Here is a 23,962-nt window from a genome sequence, read left to right as displayed (position 1 = left end):
AAAGTACGAAGAGACAGGAAATTCTGGATAAAAATCAGGAGTGGGCCTCACAAACCCCAATCGTATATTGTGCCAAGGATATGATGATGCCAGGCAGTGTCATACAGTTTTAGTAAAAAAAAACACACAAGGTGTTGGTGTCTGGAAAAGGCTATTTGGATGGCAGACTCGAGGGACATGAGATTATGAGTGGTAGAGTGGCCCAGGCGGAAGCCGCCATGGCACGGAGCCAGTAGGCCACATGACTTCAGGACCCGACCCAACCCAACCGCCGACACACTGTATGTTCCAGCAGCTTACAAAGAATTTTGGTAAGGCTGATTGGCTGATAGCTATCCACATCAAGTGGGTATTTGCCATGTTTGATCACTAGTATAATGGTGCTCTCCCGCCAGTGCGATGGAAAGATGCCAAAGCACCAGATCCAGTTGAAGATAATGAGGAGATGTTGCTTGTAGTCATGAGAGAGATGTTTAATCATCTGACTGTGGATCTGACCAGGTCCAGGAGCTGTGTCGGGGTATGTGCAAGTGCACTGAGGAGCTCCCACTCTGTAAAGGGGGCATTATAGGGTTCACTGTAGTGTGTAGTGAGCGAGAGGACTTTCTCTTTCATCCGCCGTTTGAGAGTGTGGAAGGCTGGGGGGTAATTCTCCGGTGCAGAAGTGCGAGCAAAGTGCTCAGCAATCGTAATTGCGTTGGTAGGTAACACACCATTTATGTTAACACTGGGAACTCCTGTTGGGGTCTGGTACCCAAAAACTCGTTTGATCTTTGCCCAGACTTGAGAAGGTGACGTATGGCACCCAATGGTTGACACATACCTCTCACAACACTCCTGTTTCTGCCTCTTGATACGCTAGCGATCACAGGCAAATAGCCATTTAAAGGCTATGTAGTGCTCCAGGGAAGGGTGCTGCTTATGCTGCTGTAGAGCTCGCCGACGCTCCTTAATTGCCTCAGCAACTCCCGGCGACCATCAAGGGACTGTCTTTTGCCAGGGGCACCCTAAAGAACGAGGGATTGCGTTTTCCGCCGCAGAAATGATCATTGTAGTTACCTGCTCTAACACCAAAATCGATGTTACCGTGTGGGGGAGATTCAATGGTGACAGGCACACAGGTCGTCATGTGCTCTCCAGTAGATAGATGGGAGAAAGCCAGGACTGCAAACCGAGAGATCAATGGCCGAATATGGGCCATACTGAAATATGTGGGGCCACCTGTATTTAAGAGGCAGAGGACGAATTGTGACTAAATTTTCGACATCTCAGCCTCGGCCAGGAAGAACTGTGCCACCCGGCAAGAGGTTATGAGCGTTAATATCTCCCAAAAGTAGGAAAGGTTTAGGGGTTCTGCACCATCTGGAGGAAGATATATGTTGCAGACAGTTATTTCTTGCATCGTCCTTACCCTGACAGCCACAGCTTCAAGAGGGGTTTGAATGGGCACAGGTTCACTGCATACTGAGTTCAGGACATAGACACAAACTCCATCTGACACACTATTATAGTTGCTAGTTACTGTAATATCCCTTACAGCCATGAAGGGCAGGAGTCCGCATTGCCGGGAACCAGGTTTCCTGGAGAGCAATGCCGAAAGTAGGTGTAAAGCTTAACAGTTGCTGTAGATCAGACAGGTGGTACTGAAAACCACCGCAATTCCACTGGAGACTGACGTTATCGTGAGGCTGGGAAGGCACGAAACGCGCAAGAAGGTGGGTTATGCCTCAGGTTCACCTGCTTCCACCGATTGAGTACTTGTAGCCATTTCTATGGTAGATGAGGCATCAGTGACATCTGGGTCTGCAGGGGACGCTAAGATCTCCACTGCATCCTCAGGTGCAGAACTAATAGGGAGTGGTGGTGTTGGGCCACCAGAGGGTCCTGTTTCTTAACAGACTTCTTCTTAGTTTGCTTGCTCCCTCACTTCACTTTAGGGGCTTGCTGGGAAGATTTCTCCGAAGCAGCTTCAGGCACGGAGGAAGACCATGAAGCTCTCCGTCCAGCAGCTTTTGGCTCCTTGAGCCATGGCGAGTGTCCTCCATGGCATTAGAGGAGACCTTGGAAGAGAGCGCCCCAAGAGATCCCTTCCAAACAAGAGGAACTGGAGGAGGCTGTTGCTTCTCCAGCTGGGGGGGGGGGGGGGGGGGGGACACTGATGTCCCATGTGTTTGGAGGTGGCCTTGCTCCCGACGTAGCTGCTTTGGGAGCAATGGAGGAAAATTTGCCCCTTACCACCAAGGGGGCAGATGTATTCGTGGCACAGAGTGGGGAACCACAGACACTTGGGACGGCGATGGTGACAGTGATGGTGATGTAGCTGCAGCGTATTTCGATGTCAACCGAATGGGGTGTAATCTTCCAAATTTACGTTTAGCCTTTGTGTAAATCAACTGGTCCAGGGTCTCTTATTCCATAACTTTCTGCTCCTTTTGGTGTACTGGGCAGTCTGGTGAGCAGGGGGAGTGGTGCTCTCCACAGTTTATGCAAGTGGGAGGGGGCTCACATGGAGTATCTGGGTGCAGCGGATGTCTGCTGTCTCGACATGTGGCGCTGGAAGTGCAGCGGGAAGACATGTGCCCAAACTTCCAGCACTTAGAGCACAGTTTAGGGGGAGGGATGTATGGTTTAATGTCACAGCGGTAAACCTTTTCAGGCAATGAATCACCCTCCAAGGCCAAGATGAAGGCACTGGTAGCAACCCTGTTGTCTTTGGGTCCCCTGTAAATGCGTCGGATGAAATGAACACCTGCCATTCTAAATTGGCACAGAGCTCGTCATCAGACTGCAAGAGGAGGTCACGATGGAAAATAATCCCCTGGACCATTTTGAGGCTTTTATGGGGAGTGGTGGTGGTGGTGGTTGTTGGGATGTTTAAGGGGGACTAAACAGCGAAGGTCATCAGTCCCCCATTCCAAAAACAAGCGAGACAAAGTCGCAGAGCAGATAAAACCCCAAGGGGAAGGAGACTGCCCCCCCCCCCCTCCCCAGGTGCTAAAGAACACAAATTAGGCAACGAACACTACAGAAAAGAAGAGTACGGACGAACACCAGACAGAAAGAAATAGAAGAGAAGAAGATGGCCGGAGACTGGTTGACTGACCACGACAACAAAAAAGGGAAAGAGTCAACCATCTCACGGCACACCAGAACAGCAACAGACACAAGGACAAAAGACACAGAAAGGGAAAGGTGCAGGACCTCCCTAAATCGAGCCATAAAACTGACTACCACGGATAAAATTTAAAACGTCATCAGCCATGGAGGCATCGTCAGATAAAACCAAAGCCAAAGTGCCCGGGAGATTAAAAGATTGCCGGAGTGTGCGCAGTCGAGGACACTCCAGCAAAATGTGGCCGACCGTCAGCCGGGACCCACACCGACACAAGGGGGGATCCTCCTGACGCAACAGATGGCCGTGCGTCAGGTACGTATGGCCGATGCGCAGCCGACACAGGACTACCGAGTCCCTGCGAGAAGCCCGCAGGGAGGAACGCCACACATCGGTCGTCCCCTTGACAGCCCGCAGTTTATTCGGGGCTGTCATGCCACGCCACTCAGCAGCCCACACCCCAATCAGCTTACGGCGCAACACCATCTGCTGGTCGCGAGCCGTAAGGCCGACCTCCAAAGCCGGGGCGTCGATCGCCCCTTTGGCCAGCCTGTCTACACGTTCGTTCCCTGGGATGCCAACATGACCGGGCGTCCAAACCAGGACCACCGAACGACCAGAACGGGCAATGGCGGAAACAGTCTCCTGAATGGAGGACACCAGAGGAGAGGAGGGATAGCAGCGGTCGATGGCCTGAAGGCTGCTCAGGGAGTCACTGCAGATGACGACGGACCTACCTGAGCAGAAACGCATATGCTCAAGAGCGCGCAAGATGGCCACCAGCTCTGCAGTAAAAACACTGCAGCCAGCCGGCAAGGAGCGTTGCTCAACATGGGCAGCGTGAGCGAAAGCGTAGGCAGTGCGACCATCAACCAGGGAACCATCAGTGTAGACAGGCTCACAGCCCGGAAATGATTCGAGGAGCGCAAGAAAACGGCGACGGAGGGCCACAGGCGGAACCGAGTCCTTAGGTCCCTGTGCCAAATCCAGACGGACGGACGGCCGGGACAAACACCAGGGAGGCGTAGGTGTACAGACCCGGAAGGGAGGCAGAAGAGGGAATGACCCCAGTTCGGACAGCAGGGACTGGACACGGACAGCGACGGAAAGCCCAGACCTAGGTCGCCGTTCGGGCAGATGAAGGACCATGGCAAGGAAAAGCAGGCGACGATTGGGATGATCTGGCGAGCAATGTACGTGGACAGCATAGTCGGCGAGCAGACGATGGCGGCGAATCTGCAGCGGGGGAACCCCGGCCTCCACCAGTAGACTATCCACGGGGCTGGTGCGAAAAGCGCCAGTTGCAAGCCGAACCCCACAGTGGTGTATGGGGTCTAACAACTTCAACACTGAGGGGGACGCAGACCCATAGGCCAGGCTCCCATAATCAAGCCGGGACTGCACAAGGGCCCTGTACAACCGCAGCAGCGTGCAGCGATCTGCACCCCAAGACATGTGGCTAAGGCAGCGGAGGGCGTTGAGGTGCCGCCAGCATTTTTGCTTCAGCTGAGTAACATGAGGAACCCATGTGAGTCGGGCATCAAACACGAGTCCCAAGAAGCGGCAAGTGTCCACCACTTCAAGCAGGTGGCCGTCGAGGTAAAGTTCAGGATGAGGGTGGACCGTCCGACGCCTGCAGAAGTGCATAACTCGAGTCTTGGGTGCAGAGAACTGAAAACCGTGAGTCAGAGCCCATGATGCTGCCTTGCGAACGGCGACTTGCAGCCTGCGTTCGGCGACTCCCGTAGTCGTGGAGCTAAATGAGATGCAGAAGTCGTCGGCATACAAAGAAGGAGACACCGACGACCCCACTGCTGCAGCCAGACCATTAATGGCCACTAAAAATAAGGAGACGCTCAACACCGAGCCCTGCGGGACCCCATTTTCCTGTATGTAAGAGGAACTAGAGGTGGCACCGACTTGCACCCGGAAAGAGCGGCGCAATAAAAAGCTTTGAAGAAAAGCCGGGAGCCGACCACGAAGACCCCACTCATGCAATGTGGCGAGGATGTGATGCCTCCATGTGGTGTCATACGCCTTCCGCAGATCGAAAAACACAGCAACGAGATGCTGACGTCGGGCAAAGGCCATACGGACAGCAGATTCCAGCCGCACCAAATTGTCCACTGCAGACCGGCCCCGACGGAAGCCACCCTGGGATGGAGCGAGGAGACCGCGCGACTCAAGGACCCAACACAAACGCCGCCCCACCATACGTTCGAGCAATTTGCACAAAACGTTGGTGAGGGTAATGGGACGATAGCTGTCCACCGCCAGTGGGTCCGCACCGGGCTTCAAGATGGGGACAATAACACCCTCTCGCCATTGCGACGAGAACACGCCTTCGCTCCAAATGCGATTAAATATCGCGAGAATGTGTCTCTGGCAGTCCCTGGAGAGATGCTTCAGCATCTGTGCGTGGATGCAGTCCGGTCCTGGTGCTGTATCAGGGCAATCGGCGAGGGCAGCGAGGAATTCCCTCTCGCTGAAAGGAGCATTGTAAGTTTCAGAACGACGCGTGTGGAACGATAATGGCGTCTGCTCGGCCCGCTCCTTGAGAGAGCGAAAGGCGGGGGGATAAGTTGCAGTCGCAGAGCTCGTAGCGAAGTGCGCAGCAAGGTGTTCAGCAATGGCGGCAGCGTCCGTGCACACAGCGCCGTCCAAAGAGATCCCAGGGACACCCGTAGGGGTCTGGTGTCCATAAATCCGCCGTATCCGGGACCACACGAGCGAGGGGGAAACACGGGAGCCCAAGGAGGAAACATACCGCTCCCAGCACTCCTGCTTACGCCGTGCAATAAGACGGCGGGCGAAGGCACGGAGCCTCTTAAAGGCGATGAGGGTCTCCAGAGACGGGTGCCGCCTATGACGCTGGAGAGCCCGCCTACGGTCGCGAATAGCCTCAGCAATCTCCGGCGACCACCAGGGGACAGCCTTCCTCCGAGGGAGGCCAGAAGAACGGGGGATGGAAGCCTCGGCCGCTGAAATGATGGACGTGGTTAAAACACGAACCACCTCGTCAATGTCACCCTGTGGGGGAGACTCAATGGTTGCAGCGGAAGTAAAAGCTGGCCAGTCAGCCCTGTGGAGAGCCCAGCGGGGCAAGCGCCCAGAAGAATGACACTGGGGCAGTGACAAATAGATGGGAAAATGGTCACTACCACACAGGTCAGGGTGCACTCTCCAGTGGAGGGATGGGACAAGGCCAGGGCTGCAAATAGAGAGATCGATGGCCGAGAACGAGCCATGGGCCACACTGAAATGCGTGGGAGCACCGGTGTTCAAGAGGCTAAGGTCGAGCTGAGCCAACACATGCTCCACGGCCCGACCGCGAACATCGGAGACAGTCCCACCCCATAGAGGGTTGTGGGCATTGAAATCACCCAGCAGCAAAAAAGGTGGCGGCAGTTCGGCTATCAGAGCAGCCAGGACATGCTGTGCGACAACACCATCAGGTGGAAGGTAAATACTGCAGACGGTGATAGCCTGTGGCGTCCACACCCGAACAGCGACAGCCTCTAAAGCTGTTTGTAGAGGTACAAACTCGCTGTGAAGAGAGTTAAGGACATAGATGCAGACGCCACCAGACACCCTTTCATAAGCTGCTCGGTTCTTAAAATAACCCCGATAGCCACGGAGGGCGGGGGTTCGCATTGCTGGAAACCAAGTTTCCTGCAGAGCAATGCAAAGGAAAGGATGACGGCTGAGAAGTTGGCGGAGCTCAGCTAGATGGTGGAAAAAACCGCTGCAGTTCCACTGGAGGATGGTATTAGCCATGGATGGGAAAGGCGTGAAGGGACTAGGGAGGCAGATTACGCCTCCGGGGCCCCTGCTGCTACTGAGTCACCACCTGGACAACAGCTATCTATTGCATCCGAGGGACTGGCAAGATCCATGTCCTCAGCGGACGCCAGGATCTCCACCTCATCTTCGGACGCAGAGGGAGAAGGGTGCGGTGGGACAGGTGCCACCGCAATTTCAGGATGCTTGGGAGCCTTTTTCTTCGACTGCTTTGCGCGCTGAGCCTTAGGTGGTTCTGGCTGGGAGGGCCTCACTGGGTCAGTCTCTGGGACTGAAGACGACCGTGACGCCCTACGACCAGTGACCGGTGCTTGTTTGACAAACTTGCGGGTGTCCGCTTTGGCACTGGGCAAAGCCTGGGATGGGAGGGCCCCAAGGGACCCCTTCCGAGCGAGAGGAGCCAAAGAAGGCTCATGCTTCTCCGGCTGTGAAGGGGGAACAGATGTCCCCGGTGGTTGGGGTGGTGTTGCTCCTGAAGTAGATGGAGCAGGAGCAACAGGGAGTGAAGTGCCCCCCACAACCAAGGGGGCCGGTGAATGCTGACCGAGCTGAGATCGAACTGGTGTTGCAGCAGCGGCATAACTAGTTGGCATTGGCACAGGATGTAGCCGCTCAAATTTCCGCCTTGCCTCGGTGTAGGACAGGCGGTCCAGGGTCTTATATTCCATTATCTTCCTTTCTTTCTGGAAGATCCTACAGTCCGGCGAGCAGGGGGAATGGTGTTCTCCGCAGTTAACACAGATAGGAGGCGGGGCACATGGAGTATCAGGATGCGAAGGACGTCCACAATCCCGACACGTGATGCTGGAAGTACAGCGAGATGACATGTGCCCGAACTTCCAGCATTTAAAACACCGCATCGGAGGAGGGATATATGGCTTCACATCACAACGGTAAACCATCACCTTAACCTTTTCGGGTAAAACATCACCCTCAAAGGCCAAGATGAAGGCACCGGTGGCTACCTGATTATCCCTCGGACCCCGATGGACGCGCCGGACGAAGTGAACACCTCGTCGTTCGAGGTTGGCGCGTAATTCATCGTCGGACTGCAGAAGAAGATCCCTGTGGAATATAATACCCTGGACCATGTTCAGACTCTTATGCGGCGTGATGTTAACTGAAACATCCCCCAACTTGTCACAATTGAGCAACCTCCGTGACTGGGCAGAGGATGCCGTTTTGATGAGCACAGAACCAGAGCGCATCTTGGACAAGCCCTCCACCTCCCCGAACTTGTCCTCTAAATGCTCCACAAAAAACTGGGGCTTGGTTGACATAAACGATTCCCCATCAACTCGCGTACACACAAGGAACCGGGGTGAATAGTCTCCACTGCCTTCTTTTGCCATACGTTCCTCCCATGGAGTGGCCAGGGAGGGAAATGATCGTGGATCGTATTTCCTGCCGTTGAGGTTAGACCTCGATCGCTTAGAGACTGCTGGTGGTGGCCCACCAGCGAGAGATGATGTACCACGCTTCATTGCGGGTCATCCGCCCTGATGCCACCTACTCCGACCAAGGGCCCTCCCCACGGGCGCCACCCAGCCGCAGCAATAGCCACCTGGCAGGATGTCCATTGCCGGGAGTCCTGATGCCCCAGGGAGATGGGCATCTACTCCTTGGCATACGTGGGGAGTGAACGGCGCAGGCATCAGTAGAGCGATCCCTGTGTTGTCAGGGGGCTACAACCAAGAGGGTACATGGCGGCCCTACCACAACGGACTGGCTACCGTGCTGGATCTTAAGTGCAAAAATGGCCAAGGTCGTCGTCGCAGTTAAAAGAAACACTGCAGAGTGCAGTGTGGTAATCGCCCAAGAGATCGAAAACGAGCGGGACACCATTGCAACGACGAGAAAGACGGCTAAAGGTCTAAATGCACGACGGATACAGTGCACCATGTAAGGCGCCCTTCCCCAATTGGTTCGCTCTTCGGAATAATTTAGAAAGATGGAGGTCAAACCCGAGAGGGGACCATCACATAAGGCCGAAACATGTGAGACTCCTTTTAGTCGCCTCTTACGACAGGCAGGAATACCGCGGGCCTATTCTAACCCCCGAACCCGCAGGGGGGTTATGGGGAGTGACAAACAGGAATATCACCCAGCTTGTCACAGAGGAGTAACACTCGGAATTGGGCTGGGGATACTGTCTGACTCAAGACTGCGCCACTTCGCATCTTGAACAGCACTGTCACTTCTCCAAACTTATCCTCAAGGTGTTAAACAAAAAACTGAGGCTTTGTCGGTAGAAAAGAGCCCCCATCAGTTCTTCTACAGACTAAAATCCAAGGTGAATATGGCTCTCTCCGTTCTGTAGCTCTATGTTCCTCCCATGGTGTACTGATGGAGGGAAACGATTTAGGGTCATACCTGTTGGCACTGTATTCTATCTTGCCCTTCTTAGAGACTACTGGTGCCATGCGGTCACCAGCAAGAGATGACTTTGTCCACTTCATTGCGGGTCATCTGCCCTGATGCCACCCACTCCGATCACGGGCTCTCCCCACGGGCGCCACCCAGCCACAGCAAAGGCCAACTGGCATGATGGCCGTTGATGGGAGTCCTGATTCCCCAGGAAGACAGGCATCTACTCCTAGGCATATGTGGGGGAGTTTACAGCTCAGGCATCAGTAGTGCGATCAATGTGTTGTCAGGGGGCTACCACCAAATGGATACATGATGGCCCCACCACAACAGACTGGCTACTGAGCTGGATATTGGGTGCAGAGAAATCCAATATTGTCATGGGGGCGAAAGAGGACAGGAGACAACGTTCTGTTTGGTTTTAGGGCGCACAACTACAGTGGTCATTAGCACCCAGACTAAATTATGAATGCACTGCAAGGCACAATGTTAAAAAGGCAACTAAATAGGACAACACTATAAAAGGCACATTAATAGACAAGGGATTAAAAGAAAACAGCATAATCAAATGTCCTTAGACAGGTTTGTCAAGTGGATAAAACGAAGAACGCGAGTAGCTGCTCCTGGGTCATCCGCTAAAATTTCATCCAGAGTACATGGCAGGCCAAGATCAATGCCCAGTGTATTAAAATTCGGACAGGACGTTAAAAGGTGGCATACCCAGGAGACAACAGAAGATGATGACATACCCCAGAAAGTGTCCTCGCCCAAAGAGTTGAATCGCAGGTGGAGACGCAAAGCCATGACAAGTGATTCAGGAGATTGAATCTAAGGGCACTCGTGCACCACGTAAGGCATCCTTCCCCATATGGTCCGCACTTCTGTAGAATTTTGAAAGTGGAAGGTCAAACCATACACTGGGACCTGAACTCATAGGGCTGAAAAGTGTGAGACTACTTTTAGTTGCCTCTTACGACCTTGGGCATATTCTAAGCCCTGGACCCACAGGGGAGGTCAATATAGCTTTAAGTTATAGAAAAGGTCTCTCTCTTAGGATCCTAAACTTATGTTTATCTTAAGCTACTTGAATTTTTTACTGGTTCATTAATTTGCTGTAGACTGTCATGAGGAAACGTATACTACCAGCCAGATGATGTCCCTCAAATTATAAGAGCCACAAAAAAGGGAAAACTATTCTTTTTATTGGATTCCATATTCCATTTCATTTATATTTATACAATGGATTTTGTTGAGCTGAATGCTGTAGAGATGTCAAAAAAGACTACTTACTTGTAGTTTTTCTGACTCATGCTCATTTCCAAGTCATCAAGACTATTGATATTATCTTCTATAGGGAGTACTAAACAATTGTAGAACATAATAACCAATGTCAGATTTAATTTGAGTACCACCGGGCTCATTTGCAATGCTCCTTCACCTTGTCATTCTTTTTAGGGCCTTATATAAGGCCCTAAAAAAGACCAACAAGGGGTAAAACCAAATATAGTTTGTTAGGTGGTTAAGAACATGGTCATTTTAATTAAAACATTTAAAATGAGTTTGCAGAATACATATTTTTGTAAAAGTGGGCCAAAAAATAGCAATTTTTGGTGGTTTTAGGAAAATTGTTAACTTTGCCCTCATTTTATAAACTACTGGAAAGCACTAGGAGAACTAAATTTTATATTCTATGACCCTGTTTTGGCAAGTTGTTCTGTGCAAAGTTTCAGATGTTTCCTGCATTACCCCCAGAGATATAAAAAGCTAAACTTCGCATTTTTTTGAGCATCTATTTTTTTATCAACTTTGCTTCAAATCATATGTAAACCACTGAGCAATTTTTTTTTGTTATTATTTCACTTAACAGAGCAAAAAGTTGGACAAGATTGACTGGTTTTGTTTCTTTCCAGAAAGTGTTACCGGATATATGAGGGTTGGAACTTAAATAGTGGCAACTATTTATTCACAACCGATACAAAAGTGTTATATGTTTGCACCTGTTACTGTCCTTCAAAGTAGTCACCAGCATTGTGTAGAACCTATTGCCAGCAATGTGGAAGGCATAGTATACTGTTAGCAGAGCCTGTTCTGTTGATGGTGCGAATGGAGCGGTCTACTGCCTGTCTAATCTCTGGAACAGTTCTGAAGCGAATGCCACGAAGTGGTTCCTTCATCTTCGGAATCAAATCAAAGTCACAAGGACGTAAGTCCGGGGAGTAAGGTGGATGGTACAGTACTTTCCAATCCCATAGACCGAACAGAGCAGCCACAGCTTGCGCTGTATGCACCCGCACAATGTCATGCAAAATGATGGGTGGATTGCACAGAAAGTGTCGACACTTCTTCCGCAAAGCTGGTCACAGGTGGTGTTCCACAAATGAACAGTAATACTGTGCACTGACAGTCTGCTGTGGAGGAACGTAATGCATTAGGATAACACCATGACATTCGTACACGAGAATTAGCATAACTTTCACCATACTGGGGCTCTTACGCACTTTCAACTTTCGCGGCAACTTGTAATGACGCCATTCATTGGATTGGCATTTCAGTTTTGGATTGTACGATGTGGCCCATGTCTCATCCAGTGTTACGATATGGCATAAAAAAGCCTCTCCTTCACACTCATAGTGCTCCAAGTGCGCCTGAGCAGCGTTGTAATGCATCCACTCATGCATTTCCATCAAGTCATGCTGAACCCATGGGGATGTGATTTTTCACATGCCAGGCATTCCTTCAGGATGCGAAGCACAGTCGTATGCGCTAATCCAGTTTCGTGGGCGAGCTCACGAATCACATGGCGTCGATCATTGTCCACTAACGCGGCAACAGTATGCACTTCTTGAGACGCTAGGACGACCTGCCCAATGCATGTCTGCCACAGTTTGCCAACCTTTGTTGAACCCTTTACCCAACGTGCCACTGTTCTGTACAGCAATGCCGATTCCCCGCACGTCTCTTGAAGACCTTGATGACACTGTCGTATTGTACGGCCTCTGGCACATTCAATATTGATCCAACTCCATTCATCGGTGATGTGGGACAGGCGAGTCCATTTGCTTTGAGGTAAGGTCAACAACGTATGCTATCAGTGACAATAGTAGATTCCACTGCATAGTGTCTCCAGAGCAGTGTTGCCACTAAGTTCCAACCTATGTATCATGTCTCAAAGTTGGCAAGAACACACAGGTGCACTGTTGATAGCTGCACATGGGACAAACAAATGACTATATTTCTGCAAGTATTAAATTGGCAAAAGTAAATCTTTACCAGTATTCATTGGCAACATGTGTGAATGTTCATTCAAAAGTCCAGCAAAATCCAAAGTCCATGATGGTCATGTGGGAACTTTTTTCCAAAATTAGACCACTAGGCATGGAATAGTCCTCTTAAGTGAGAAAAATAGGGATATACTACAACCAGAGGCATTTAAATCGTCATTCTTCTTGCACTCGATTCGTGAATGGAAGGAGAAGAAGCCCCTGCATCTGGTACGATGCAAAGTTCTCTCTGCCATACACTTCACTACTGTTTTTGGATAATAAGATGTAGATCTGGGCACGGTGCCCAGATACAAGCAATGATCAGTTATCAATATACTTGCTCTGAACCTTAAAATGAAAACAACCTAGGACTGTGGCACAATACAGTGGTTAAAGTAAAAAGATTTTTAATTAAAAAACCTATTCTGTCAGTTACTGAGCTAATTAGCATCAGTAAACAACTACCAATATGTAACAGCATTCTTTTAGGACTTCAAAACAGCTTTGCTAACGTATCCTCCGAGACATTAAAGTAGTCTACACGCAACTATTCTCTCTACAGTGACTACCCGTAAGTTCTGGGTAAAACAGGTGGTTAGGCACATTATAGAGCCCCTTAGGCTGACAGTGTTCAGGGCTGGAAAGAAAGCCAATATGTCTGCCAGGGGGCCTCATCTGAGATGTGTTGGTGCCTACTGAACATGCAGGGTGCAGTCGTGTTGAAATTGTGCCTCACATCGGCACCAACACCACCTGTCACACGAGTTCTGACGCAATCCTCAGTTCGTACAGGTAGCTGGCGGAGGTGGTGAAGACTGCTAGCCTCGCCTACAGGGTGCAAGGAGAGCTCACAATTTGCAGCATCGTTCCCAGAGTTGATAGGGGTCCTTTGGTTTGGAGCCGAGTGGAGGGTCTCAACCAAGGCTTCGTCGACTCTGTGATGGTCTTGGCTGCAGATTTCTGGACCTTCATTATAACATGGAGATTTGTAGGACTCCCCTTGATAGGGGTGCACTACACAATGGAAGCAGCTACTCCGGTTAGCAGAGTACTTGTAGAGTGCACATAAGGGTTTTTTTAGGTTAGGTGGTAGTTTGAGGTACTCTGATGAGCACTCACCAATTGATTTACAGCAAGGGAAGTCAAACAGTGTTCAGAATACAGACACACTGTCACAATTTTGTCAGTGAACTGTCGAAGTACTCATAAAAAAGTTCCTGAATTTACTGCCCTCCAGGAAATTTCTCGCGCCCAAACTGGAAAGCTGTGATACATTTAGTGAGTCATGGAATGCACATTGGAAGGACAGATTAGAGGCCGTAGTTGGGGGAGTTTTCATTGCAGTTGACAAAAATATTTTCTCTATTGAGGTCGCAGTTGAGTGTGAAGTGAAGTCGTCTGGTCACATAACAGGTGTAGGTGAAACTATGTTAATTGTTGGATGTTTTTACTGGCCACCCAACTCCGCTGTGGCAGTTCTAGAGTCATTCAAAGAAAGTCTACAGTCAATAATGTGTAAATACTAAGATCATGCAATAATGCCGAGTACAGACTGGGACGTCTTTGAACACGTTTTCTGAAAACGTGTCTTCAGCAGCTAGCTCGGCAATCCACCCACAATGGAAATATCTTAGACCTTGTAGCTACAAATAGGCTGGACCTTATCGACAATGTCAGTATAGAAACAGGGATTAGCAATCATGATGTCATTATAGCAACTATGATTACGAAAGTTAATAAATCAGTAAAGAAGGCTAGAGGGGGGCCAGAATGAGATTTTCACTCTGCACCAGAGAATGGGCTGAAATGAAACTTCCTGCAGATCAAAACTGTGTGCTGGACTGAAAGCACTTACCCGCGAAAGGCAAAGGTCCCGAGTTCGAGTCTCGGTCCGGCACACAGTTTTAATCTGCAAGGAAGTTTCAGGCTTGGAGAGAGTTACTGCTAGAGAGAGAGAGAGAGCAGATAATAAGTTATTAACATCTTACTTAGACAGTGAATTGGCAGCACTTAATACCTGTAAGATGGATGCGGAGGATTTATGGGCAAAGTTGAACCACATCGAAAATCGTGGCCTGGAGAGTTACGTGCCTAGTAACTGGATAAAGAATGGAAAAGGTCCACCATGGTTAAATATGGAAATTTGTAAGATGCTGAGAAAGCAGAGGCTGTTGCACTCTAGGTTCAAAAGAGGACACACAAATGACGACAAGTGAAGGTTTGTAGAGATTTGTGTGTCTGTGAAAAGGTCTATGTGCGAAGCATACAACTACTACCGTCACACCTTAGCAAAAGATCTGGCAGGGAACCTGAGAAAATTCTAGTTGTATATAAATTCGCTACACGGGTTTAAAGCTTCCATGTTTTAAATTTCACATTCAAGAACTCATTCATGCACAAGAAATGTACAAACACACCATCATTTGACCATTGGACACACTCCCATATGGGCGACATAGAAGTAACCATATCTGGCGTAGAGAAGTGACCTAAAGATGTGGAAACAAATAACTCACCAGATCCAGATGGAATCCCATTTCCATTTTACAAAGAGTACTCTGTGGCACTGGCCCCTTACCTATCTTGAATTTATCATGACACTCTTGCCAAGCACAAAGTCCCAAGGGACTGGAAGAAAACGCAGATGACTCCAGTATATAAGAAATGTAAAAGAACGGACCTGTAAAATTACAGACCAATATCCCTACGTTCTGTTTGCCTCAGAATCCTTTAACACAATCTCAGCTGGAATATAACGAATGTTCTTGAAGCTAAGCAGCTTATGTCCATGAATCAGTATGGTTTTAGAAAGCTTCATTCATGTGAAACTCAGCTTGCCCTTTTCTCACGGTATACTTAGAACTATGGAGGAAGGGCAACAGGTACATTCCATATTTCTAGATTTCTGGAATACATTTGACACGGTGCCCCGCTGCCAGCTGTTAACGAGTACAAGCATATGGAATAAGTTCACAGATATGTGAGTAGCTCGAAGACTTCTTCAACAATAGAACCCGGAAAGTTGTCCTCAACAGCGAGTGTTCGTCAGAGACAAGGGTATCGTCAGGAGTGCCCCAGGGAAGTGTAATAGGACTGCTGTTGTTCTCCTGTTACGTAAGATTCAAACCATTTTGCAGCATTGCCGGTGGCACCATAACATTCCAATGTACTTAAGAGAATACTGTGGTTCACACAGTGAAAGGTTTTTGACAGGTCACAGAAAATGTCAGTAGCCTCCAATTTATTAGCTAATGAATTAAATACATTCTCACTGTACGTGTAAATAGTTCCTCTATATCAGAACCCTTAAGAAACACAAACTGACCTGGACAACATATATTTGCAGTCAGATGCTTACAGAGACACATGAACATAACATTTTCAAATATTTTTGAAAAAGCCAGCAAAAGTGAAATTGGTCGATAGTGTAAGGGTACCTTTTTTATCCCCCTTCTTGTAAAGAGCCTTAACTTTGGCATACTTTAGGCAGTCTGGAAATGTTCTGCTGATAAGAAATTGATTACACAAATAACTTAAGGTACAACTCAACCCACATGAGCACTCTTTTATTAACTTCATTGATATGTTATCATACCCACTAGAATACTTAGATTTCAAGGATTTTACGATGGATGCTAATTCTTTGGGAGATGTGAGTGTCATTCACATTTTACTGAAGTTATTTTTAAAGACTGGTCTCAGATAATCCATTGCACTGTTTACCAAACCTGTTAACCCCAAGCTGTCAGTAACAGAAATTAAGTAATTGTTTAAAAAGCTTGCAACACTATATGCACTTGTTACCCAAGTCTCATTTTATTTTTATTATTTTTTTATTTTTAGAGCTATCTGTTCCTCTTCCTTTTTGGCTCCACCTGTCTCTGTCTTCACTATATCCCATACATTTTGTTGCCTGATGCAATTATCTTTTTCTCGTAACAAAGCTGCTTCGATGTCTGAATTACTTGCTTCAATATTTTGCAGTATTCTTTGTAATGCACTACAATGCTATCATCAGAGCTGTTCCTAGATAGTAGATACAGTCTCCTTTTGCCCCACATGATATTTTATTCCTTGCATGATTTGAGTTACCTTTAGTGGAAAACTGAAAATAACTTTATTACTGAATACTTTGTATTTTCCATTTGAGTCAGAAGTATTGTAAACACCTATACAGTTGATGCCGTTGAGTAGTTTCTTGAATTCCTCAATTTTTGACTGATTTATTATGTTCATGTAATCAGATTTAATAGATTTTTTGTATCCTGACAAGTTTCAACATTTAACACAATACACTGCATGCCATGATCAGATAGCCAATTTACTATCAGTTTTGTGATATGTCTTTTCCCCCCAAGATTTGTATATGAAGATGATATTAATAGCAGTCTCAGAGCATTTACATATCCTAGTTGCAAAGTTCACAGTAGGAACTAAACCGTATGATAGTGTTACTGATTGTAATAATTGTTCACTGGCAGAGCTTTTCAATACATCCACATTAAAATCACCAGCAACCACTGCTTTTTACTGTGAGTTGGGACAACAGAGACTCCAGATTTTTTATGAAGAGATTAAAATTCCCTAAGGTGATCTGTCAATCCCAAAGAAAGCAGGTGATGACAGATGTGAAAATTACCGAATTATCAGTTTAATAAGTCACAGCTGCAAAATACTAATGCAAATTCTTTACAGACGAATGGAAAAACTGGTAGAAGCCGACCTCGGGGAAGATCAGTTTGGATTCCGTAGAAATGTTGGAACACGTGAGGCAACACTGACCCTATGACTTACCTTAGAAGAAAGATTAAGGAAAGGCAAACCTACGTTTCTAGCATTTGTACACTTAGAGAAAGCTTTTGACAATGTTGACTGGAATACTCTCTTTCACATTCTGAAGGTGGCAGGGGTAAAATACAGGGAGCAAAAGGCTATTTACAATTTGTACAGAAACCTGATGGCAGTTATAAGAGTCGAGGGACATGAAAGGGAAGCAGTAGTTGGGAAGGGAGTGAGACAGGGTTGTAGCCTCTCCCCGACGCTATTCAATCTGTATATTGAGCAAGCAGTAAAGGAAACAAAAGAAAAGTTTGGAGTAGGTATTAAAATCCATGGAGAAGAAGTAAAAACTTTGAGGTTCGCCAATGACAATGTAATTCTGTCAGAGACAGCAAAGGACTTGGAAGAGCAGTTGAATGGAATGGACAGTAACTTGAAAGGAGGATATAAGATGAACATCAACAAAAGCAAAACGAGGATAATGGAATGTAGTCTAATTAAGTCAGGTGATGCTGAGGGAATTAAATTAGGAAATGAGACACTTAAAGTAGAAAAGGAGTTTTGCTATTTGGGGAGCAAAATAACTGATGATGGTCGAAGTAGAGAGGATATAAAATGTAGACTGGCAATGGCAAGGAAAGCGTTTCTGAAGAAGAGAAATTTGTTAACATCGAGTATTGATTTAAGTGTCAGGAAGTCGTTTCTGAAAGTATTTGTATGGAGTGTAGCCATGTATGGAAGTGAAACATGGACGATAACTAGTTTAGACAAGAAGAGAATAGAAGCTTTCAAAATGTGGTGCTACAGAAGAATGCTGAAGATTAGATGGGTAGATCACATAACTAATGAGGAGGTATTGAACAGAATTGGGGAGAAGAGGAGTCTGTGGCACAACTTGATTAGAAGAAGGGATCAGTTGGTAGGACATGTTCTGCGGCATCAAGGGATCACCAATTTAGTACTGGAGGGCAGCGTGGAGAGTAAAAATTGTAGAGGGAGACCAAGAGATGAATACACTAAGCAGGTTCAGAAGGATGTAGGCTGCAATAGGTACTGGGAGATGAAGAGGCTTGCACAAGATAGAGTATCATGGAGAGCTGCATCAAACCAGTCGCAGGACTGAAGACAACAACAACAAGGTGATCTGTATATACTTATTATTATAAAGGACTTATTATGAAATAGTAATTCTGTTGCACAAGCTTCTAAGTGCTGCTTTGAGCAAAATTTATTAATATCAATATCCTTGAAATCAAAACAGGTTCTGACAAATGTGGCAACCCCTCCTTTCTCCATATTTTCTCTACAGATAAGAAGCTAACTTGAATCCTGTAACATTAACGTATCTATACCAGTGATCACATGATGTTTAGAGAGGCAGATTATATCAACTGGTTTGCTCAGCTCTAATTCTTCAACACAAATAAGCAACTCATTAAGCTTACCCCTTAGACCTCGGATATTCTGACACAATGAAGATAACTGATTTTTTTGTCCTGGCTGAATTACAACTGGATTAACCTCATTTTCCTGTCAATTTTTGAGTATCACTAGTATCAATAAATCAATAAGAGTCAGTCTGCATGAATTGTGTACATTAAAATTTGCTTACTGACTGACTTATCAATGTGAATGCCATTTTCAAACTGTATCGGAACATCTTTTGATTCTGCTCCCCGATAAAAAAAAAAAAAATTATATATATATATATATAGTTATAATAGAAGGAAACATTCCACGAAGGAAAAATATATCTAAAAACAAAGATGATGTGACTTACCAAATGAAAGTGCTGGCAGGTCGACAGACACACAAACGAACACAAACATACACACAAAATTCAAGCTTTCGCAACAAACTGTTGCCTCATCAGGAAAGAGGGAAGGAGAGGGAAAGACGAAAGGATGTGGGTTTTAAGGGAGAGGGTAAGGAGTCATTCCAGTCCCGGGAGCGGAAAGACTTACCTTAGGGGGAAAAAAGGACGGGTACACACTCGCACACACACACATATCCATCCACACATATACAGACACAAGCAGACATATTAAAAGACAAAGAGTTTGGGCAGAGATGTCAGTCGAGGCAGAAGTGCAGAGGCAAAGATGTTGTTGAATGACAGGTGAGGTATGAGTGGTGGCAACTTGAAATTAGCGGAGATTGAGGCCTGGTGGATAACGGGAAGAGAGGATATATTGAAGAGCAAGTTCCCATCTCCGGAGTTCGGATAGGTTGGTATTAGTAGGAAGTATCCAGATAACCCGGACGGTGTAACACTGCGCCAAGATGTGCTGGTCATGCACCAAGGCATGTTTAGCCACAGGGTGATCCTCATTACCAACAAACACTGTCTGCCTGTGTCCATTCATGCGAATGGACAGTTTGTTGCTGGTCATTCCCACATAGAATGCATCACAGTGTAGGCAGGTCAGTTTTGATGCATTCTATGTGGGAATGACCAGCAACAAACTGTCCATTCGCATGAATGGACACAGGCAGACAGTGTTTGTTGGTAATGAGGATCACCCTGTGGCTAAACATGCCTTGGTGCATGACCAGCACATCTTGGCGCAGTGTTACACCGTCCGGGTTATCTGGATACTTCCTACTAATACCAACCTATCCGAACTCTGGAGATGGGAACTTGCTCTTCAATATATCCTCTCTTCCCGTTATCCACCAGGCCTCAATCTCCGCTAATTTCAAGTTGCCACCACTCATACCTCACCTGTCATTCAACAACATCTTTGCCTCTGCACTTCTGCCTCGACTGACATCTCTGCCCAAACTCTTTGTCTTTTAATATGTCTGCTTGTGTCTGTATATGTGTGGATGGATATGTGTGTGTGTGCGCGAGTGTGTACCCGTCCTTTTTTCCCCCTAAGGTAAGTCTTTCCGCTCCCGGGACTGGAATGACTCCTTACCCTCTCCCTTAAAACCCACATCCTTTCGTCTTTCCCTCTCCTTCCCTCTTTCCTGATGAGGCAACAGTTTGTTGCGAAAGCTTGAATTTTGTGTGTATGTTTGTGTTTATATATATATATATATATATATATATATATATATATATATATATATATATATACTTTTCTGTCACTTGTAACCACTAATACTTCACTACTTGTGATAGTGCCCCCCCCCCCCCCCCCCCGTAAGTTATTTGCTATTAGCCCAGACAGTTTTTCTTTCACTTTCCTGTTGAGGTGAAGGCTATGCCTAGTATAGTCCCATTTGCTGTTAGAGTCAACAGGAACCACACTGATATGAGACCCCATACCTGATCCACGCAGCTATTCCACCTCTAAATTAACTCTCCTAGCAGAAGAGTTTACTTGAGGTTGGTCATGGTACCTCAGAACAGACATAAGCCCAACACCAGTATGTCTCATTGCTGAAGCTATCTTTCTTTACCAGGTCACTCTCAACTGAATAATTAGGGTGAAGTCTTTGCAAAGTGAACCTACTTACTCCTCATACATCCTCTATCACCTGACCCAGACCTACTCTAGGTTTAAAAAGCTTGTGACCAAGTAACCTAACCTTAGTTCATCCTGCAACAGTTGGCCAACACCTCTACCATGTGAACTACCTGATCTGTGGGAGAGTGTCACAGATGCTGAAGGAACTGAATTGGAAGAATATGGAGATAGATGTAAACTATCCCAAAAAAAAAGTCTATCTCGAGGAATATACTACAACCCCCTATAAATCACTCACATAGCTTTTGTGAGGATAAGGTTATTCTAATCACTGCACACACACAGAGGCATTCAAACAATCATTCTTTCAGTGCCCCATACGTTAATGGAACAGAAAGAGACCCTAATAACAGTACATACCCTCTCCCATGCACCTCACGGTGGTTTGCAGAGTATAGATGTAGATGTGAAATATATACATTTATTGATGGAGTAGAGCAACAAGGCATTACCACATGTTTAACATGTAAAAATAATTGTTTATGGTTGGTAGCAAATGTGTTTGCTAAACGAATAATATTAAAGAGAATTCACACAGTTCGATGTAATGGCACATAAAAAGATAATACAGCACCAGTAATAATAATATTCACTAGTCTTTAGTTTCTCAGAAAATAATTAAATAATGGTTGTGTTTGATCATAGACTTTATCCAATTCCTTACTTCCCACTTTCCAGAAGGAAATTCTCATGTTTCACAATGGTGGGAAGTGCAGGAATTTCATGTTTATTAATTAACAAGGTCTTACTGGACATGATTTACCACTGCAACATGTGCTGCCTCAAATGTGAAACTTTACCAGTGGATGACTGTGATATGCATTTGTGGAGTGCACTTTTGTATATGTGCTACTACAAATAGCTTTGGAATGACTACAATAGAGTGTTTGGAAACCAGGGCTGCCACACAGAAAGGCGCTGCTGATTACATTAGATGTGTCCCTGAAATTGTCACTTCTGTCAACAAAAAACTAAGCAGCCCATTGGTGAATAATCTAGTGACAAATAAGACATAAGCTATCATGCTACCTCCAAAATTTCTTAATGAAGTCGGTGGCACAATTGTAAGTTATTTGTAAAATAAAGAAATAAATAATAATAATCCAGTATTTAAATGGGGGACGCAAAAACAATCTTCTATAAAAATTTATTTCTACATTTTCTGTCTATGGTCAAGAAATATTGTATTTAGACTACTGATTTCTGGAAATATTAGCCATCCTTAAATCTGAAAACAAAATGGAATGCTGGCAACATCTTAAAATGCAGAATTTCATCAACGTGGTATTGACAAACAAGTGAGTGGAAATAAACAAAGAAATTTCTATATTTCTAACTATGTTGCTGCTTGTGAAATCTTTTACCCATATGACATGAAACTGAAACATGCATACAATGCAACTGAATGATACAATGATGCACTACAGCAACTGACAAATATCCAATTAAAGTGAAATAAGAGTAGAATATTATTTATCATTATCTCAACTGTTTACAAAATTGCACAATTTACTCACAAGCCTTCTTCTGCTACCAATTCACGCAATACAGAAAGTGTATTCTTTGCTTCTCGTGTGTCCTCCACTGGAAATAAACAAATCTATCAGTCAAACACCCAGCACATTACTGCTCACCAAATACTGTAGCCAAAGTGTACTCACACTGTAACCTCGCTCTCACTGTGTCCAATGGATAAAATGTCCCCATCGCAACAACGCTGCCCTGTAAACCAGAAACAGAAATGTAATTGGCTAGTATTTATTTGGCTATGCTACCAAGTAAAATGTTAATGGCAAGCAACAAACTAAAAGTTACTTTGAACCAACAGCAAAGGGCAAGAAAATCTATTTGTGTGTGCAGTACTACTACAATTTCGTAGTTTTCTTTTAGATTTGCAACTGATGTATGGAACTGAGGCTTTCTACTTCGGCAACTTAAATATGCCACGATTAGGTCTTCATTTCAAAAACTCAGTCGTTAACTTGGAAAAAAGTTACAGCAACAAACTGCTCGACACAGGATAATATCAATCCACCATTTGTTAGTTTACAATAACGAAAACTCAAAATATAAACAGTGGTTTTTCCTTATACAAATTCACTACTTCCTGCGGCAGCTATCGGCCACTGCATACTCTATAATTGTACCGGTACATAAAATATTGCCAAATTTGTTATTTGATGCTTGTGTTCCTCTCCACTTTGCATTTTGGCACAGTTAAACACAGCTGCCAATAACACAGTTTTTTGCCACTGTATTTATAACACTGATCTGTAAATATTCATACTTACAGCTGCACCTGCCATAGCATGGACAAGTGTCTCGTACGTAAATAAATTCCTGCTACGGTCACTCATAATTAGTAAATTTACACCAGTATCAACTAAACCACAAAGTTATTTTAATACTGCCGGTACAATTCAACACCGAACTTTTTCACAAAAAAGATCCTTTTTTAGCTTTACACATCTCATGAAGAAAACTCGCCCGAAATTCTTTTCGGCTCATTCGAAAAAACTATCTCTTAAATCCTTTCCCTACACATACACCCATCCTCATACCGCTTCTCATAATATGATTTGCACTTCTCGTCCCCAACAAGGATGCACGCTGACAACCCTTTAAAAACCAAAGGTTTTCATTTGTTGTTGTCGTTCGTGACTCTTTCCAAATCGCGTACTAAGCATTTTATTGTGTACAATCAGAAACATTTACACTCGAAACGTTTCAAAATATCAGTAAGACGTTACTACTACGATGATGCCCTCACCGTCGAAACTAAGCATTATACGAGCTAACATTTATGATGTTGGCAGCCCAAGACCTTTGGAGCGCGAAGTTCTAATAGCTTCTCAATGACCAACAGATACGGTAATTACTAGTGCTGACTCTGAACTGCCACTTACGTAAGAGAAATGTCCGTTGACAGCTAAAAACGTACTTGTATAACGACTGTAGAAAAGTTGACAATTTCAGTCATCTACATAATGTCCGACAGAGACATTGCTAGATTACACTGTTCGACATGGGTTCTATTTCTGATATTAAAGTATGTGCTTCTAGACCATTTTACCGTGGGAAATTCAAATATGTAAACAAAATATCGTTGTCAGGGATACTTTTTATGTAATATATCTATATATATATATATATATATATATATA

The 23,962-nt window shown here is 45.7% G+C and overlaps 1 protein-coding gene across 1 annotated transcript in view; it reads right to left on the bottom strand.

Moving 5' to 3' along the window:
* Positions 1-23,421, bottom strand: part of LOC126174821 (peroxisomal membrane protein PMP34-like) — a 75,358-nt gene extending 51,937 nt beyond the window's left edge. Inside the window, exons 1-3 of the mRNA XM_049921199.1 lie at positions 23,090-23,421; positions 22,460-22,520; positions 22,316-22,382 (exon numbers count right to left, since the gene is read on the bottom strand). Coding sequence (XP_049777156.1) covers positions 22,316-22,382; positions 22,460-22,520; positions 23,090-23,155 — 194 coding nt within the window. The 5' untranslated portion in view covers positions 23,156-23,421. The remainder of the gene's footprint in view (positions 1-22,315; positions 22,383-22,459; positions 22,521-23,089) is intronic.
* Between the last annotated feature and the right edge of the window lie 541 nt (positions 23,422-23,962).

The sequence above is a fragment of the Schistocerca cancellata genome, chromosome 3, assembly GCF_023864275.1.
Source record: "Schistocerca cancellata isolate TAMUIC-IGC-003103 chromosome 3, iqSchCanc2.1, whole genome shotgun sequence".
NCBI classification, from domain to species: Eukaryota; Metazoa; Arthropoda; class Insecta; order Orthoptera; family Acrididae; genus Schistocerca; species Schistocerca cancellata.
Note: the sequence above shows the minus strand (reverse complement) of the source record. Positions and strands in the feature narration are given on the sequence as shown.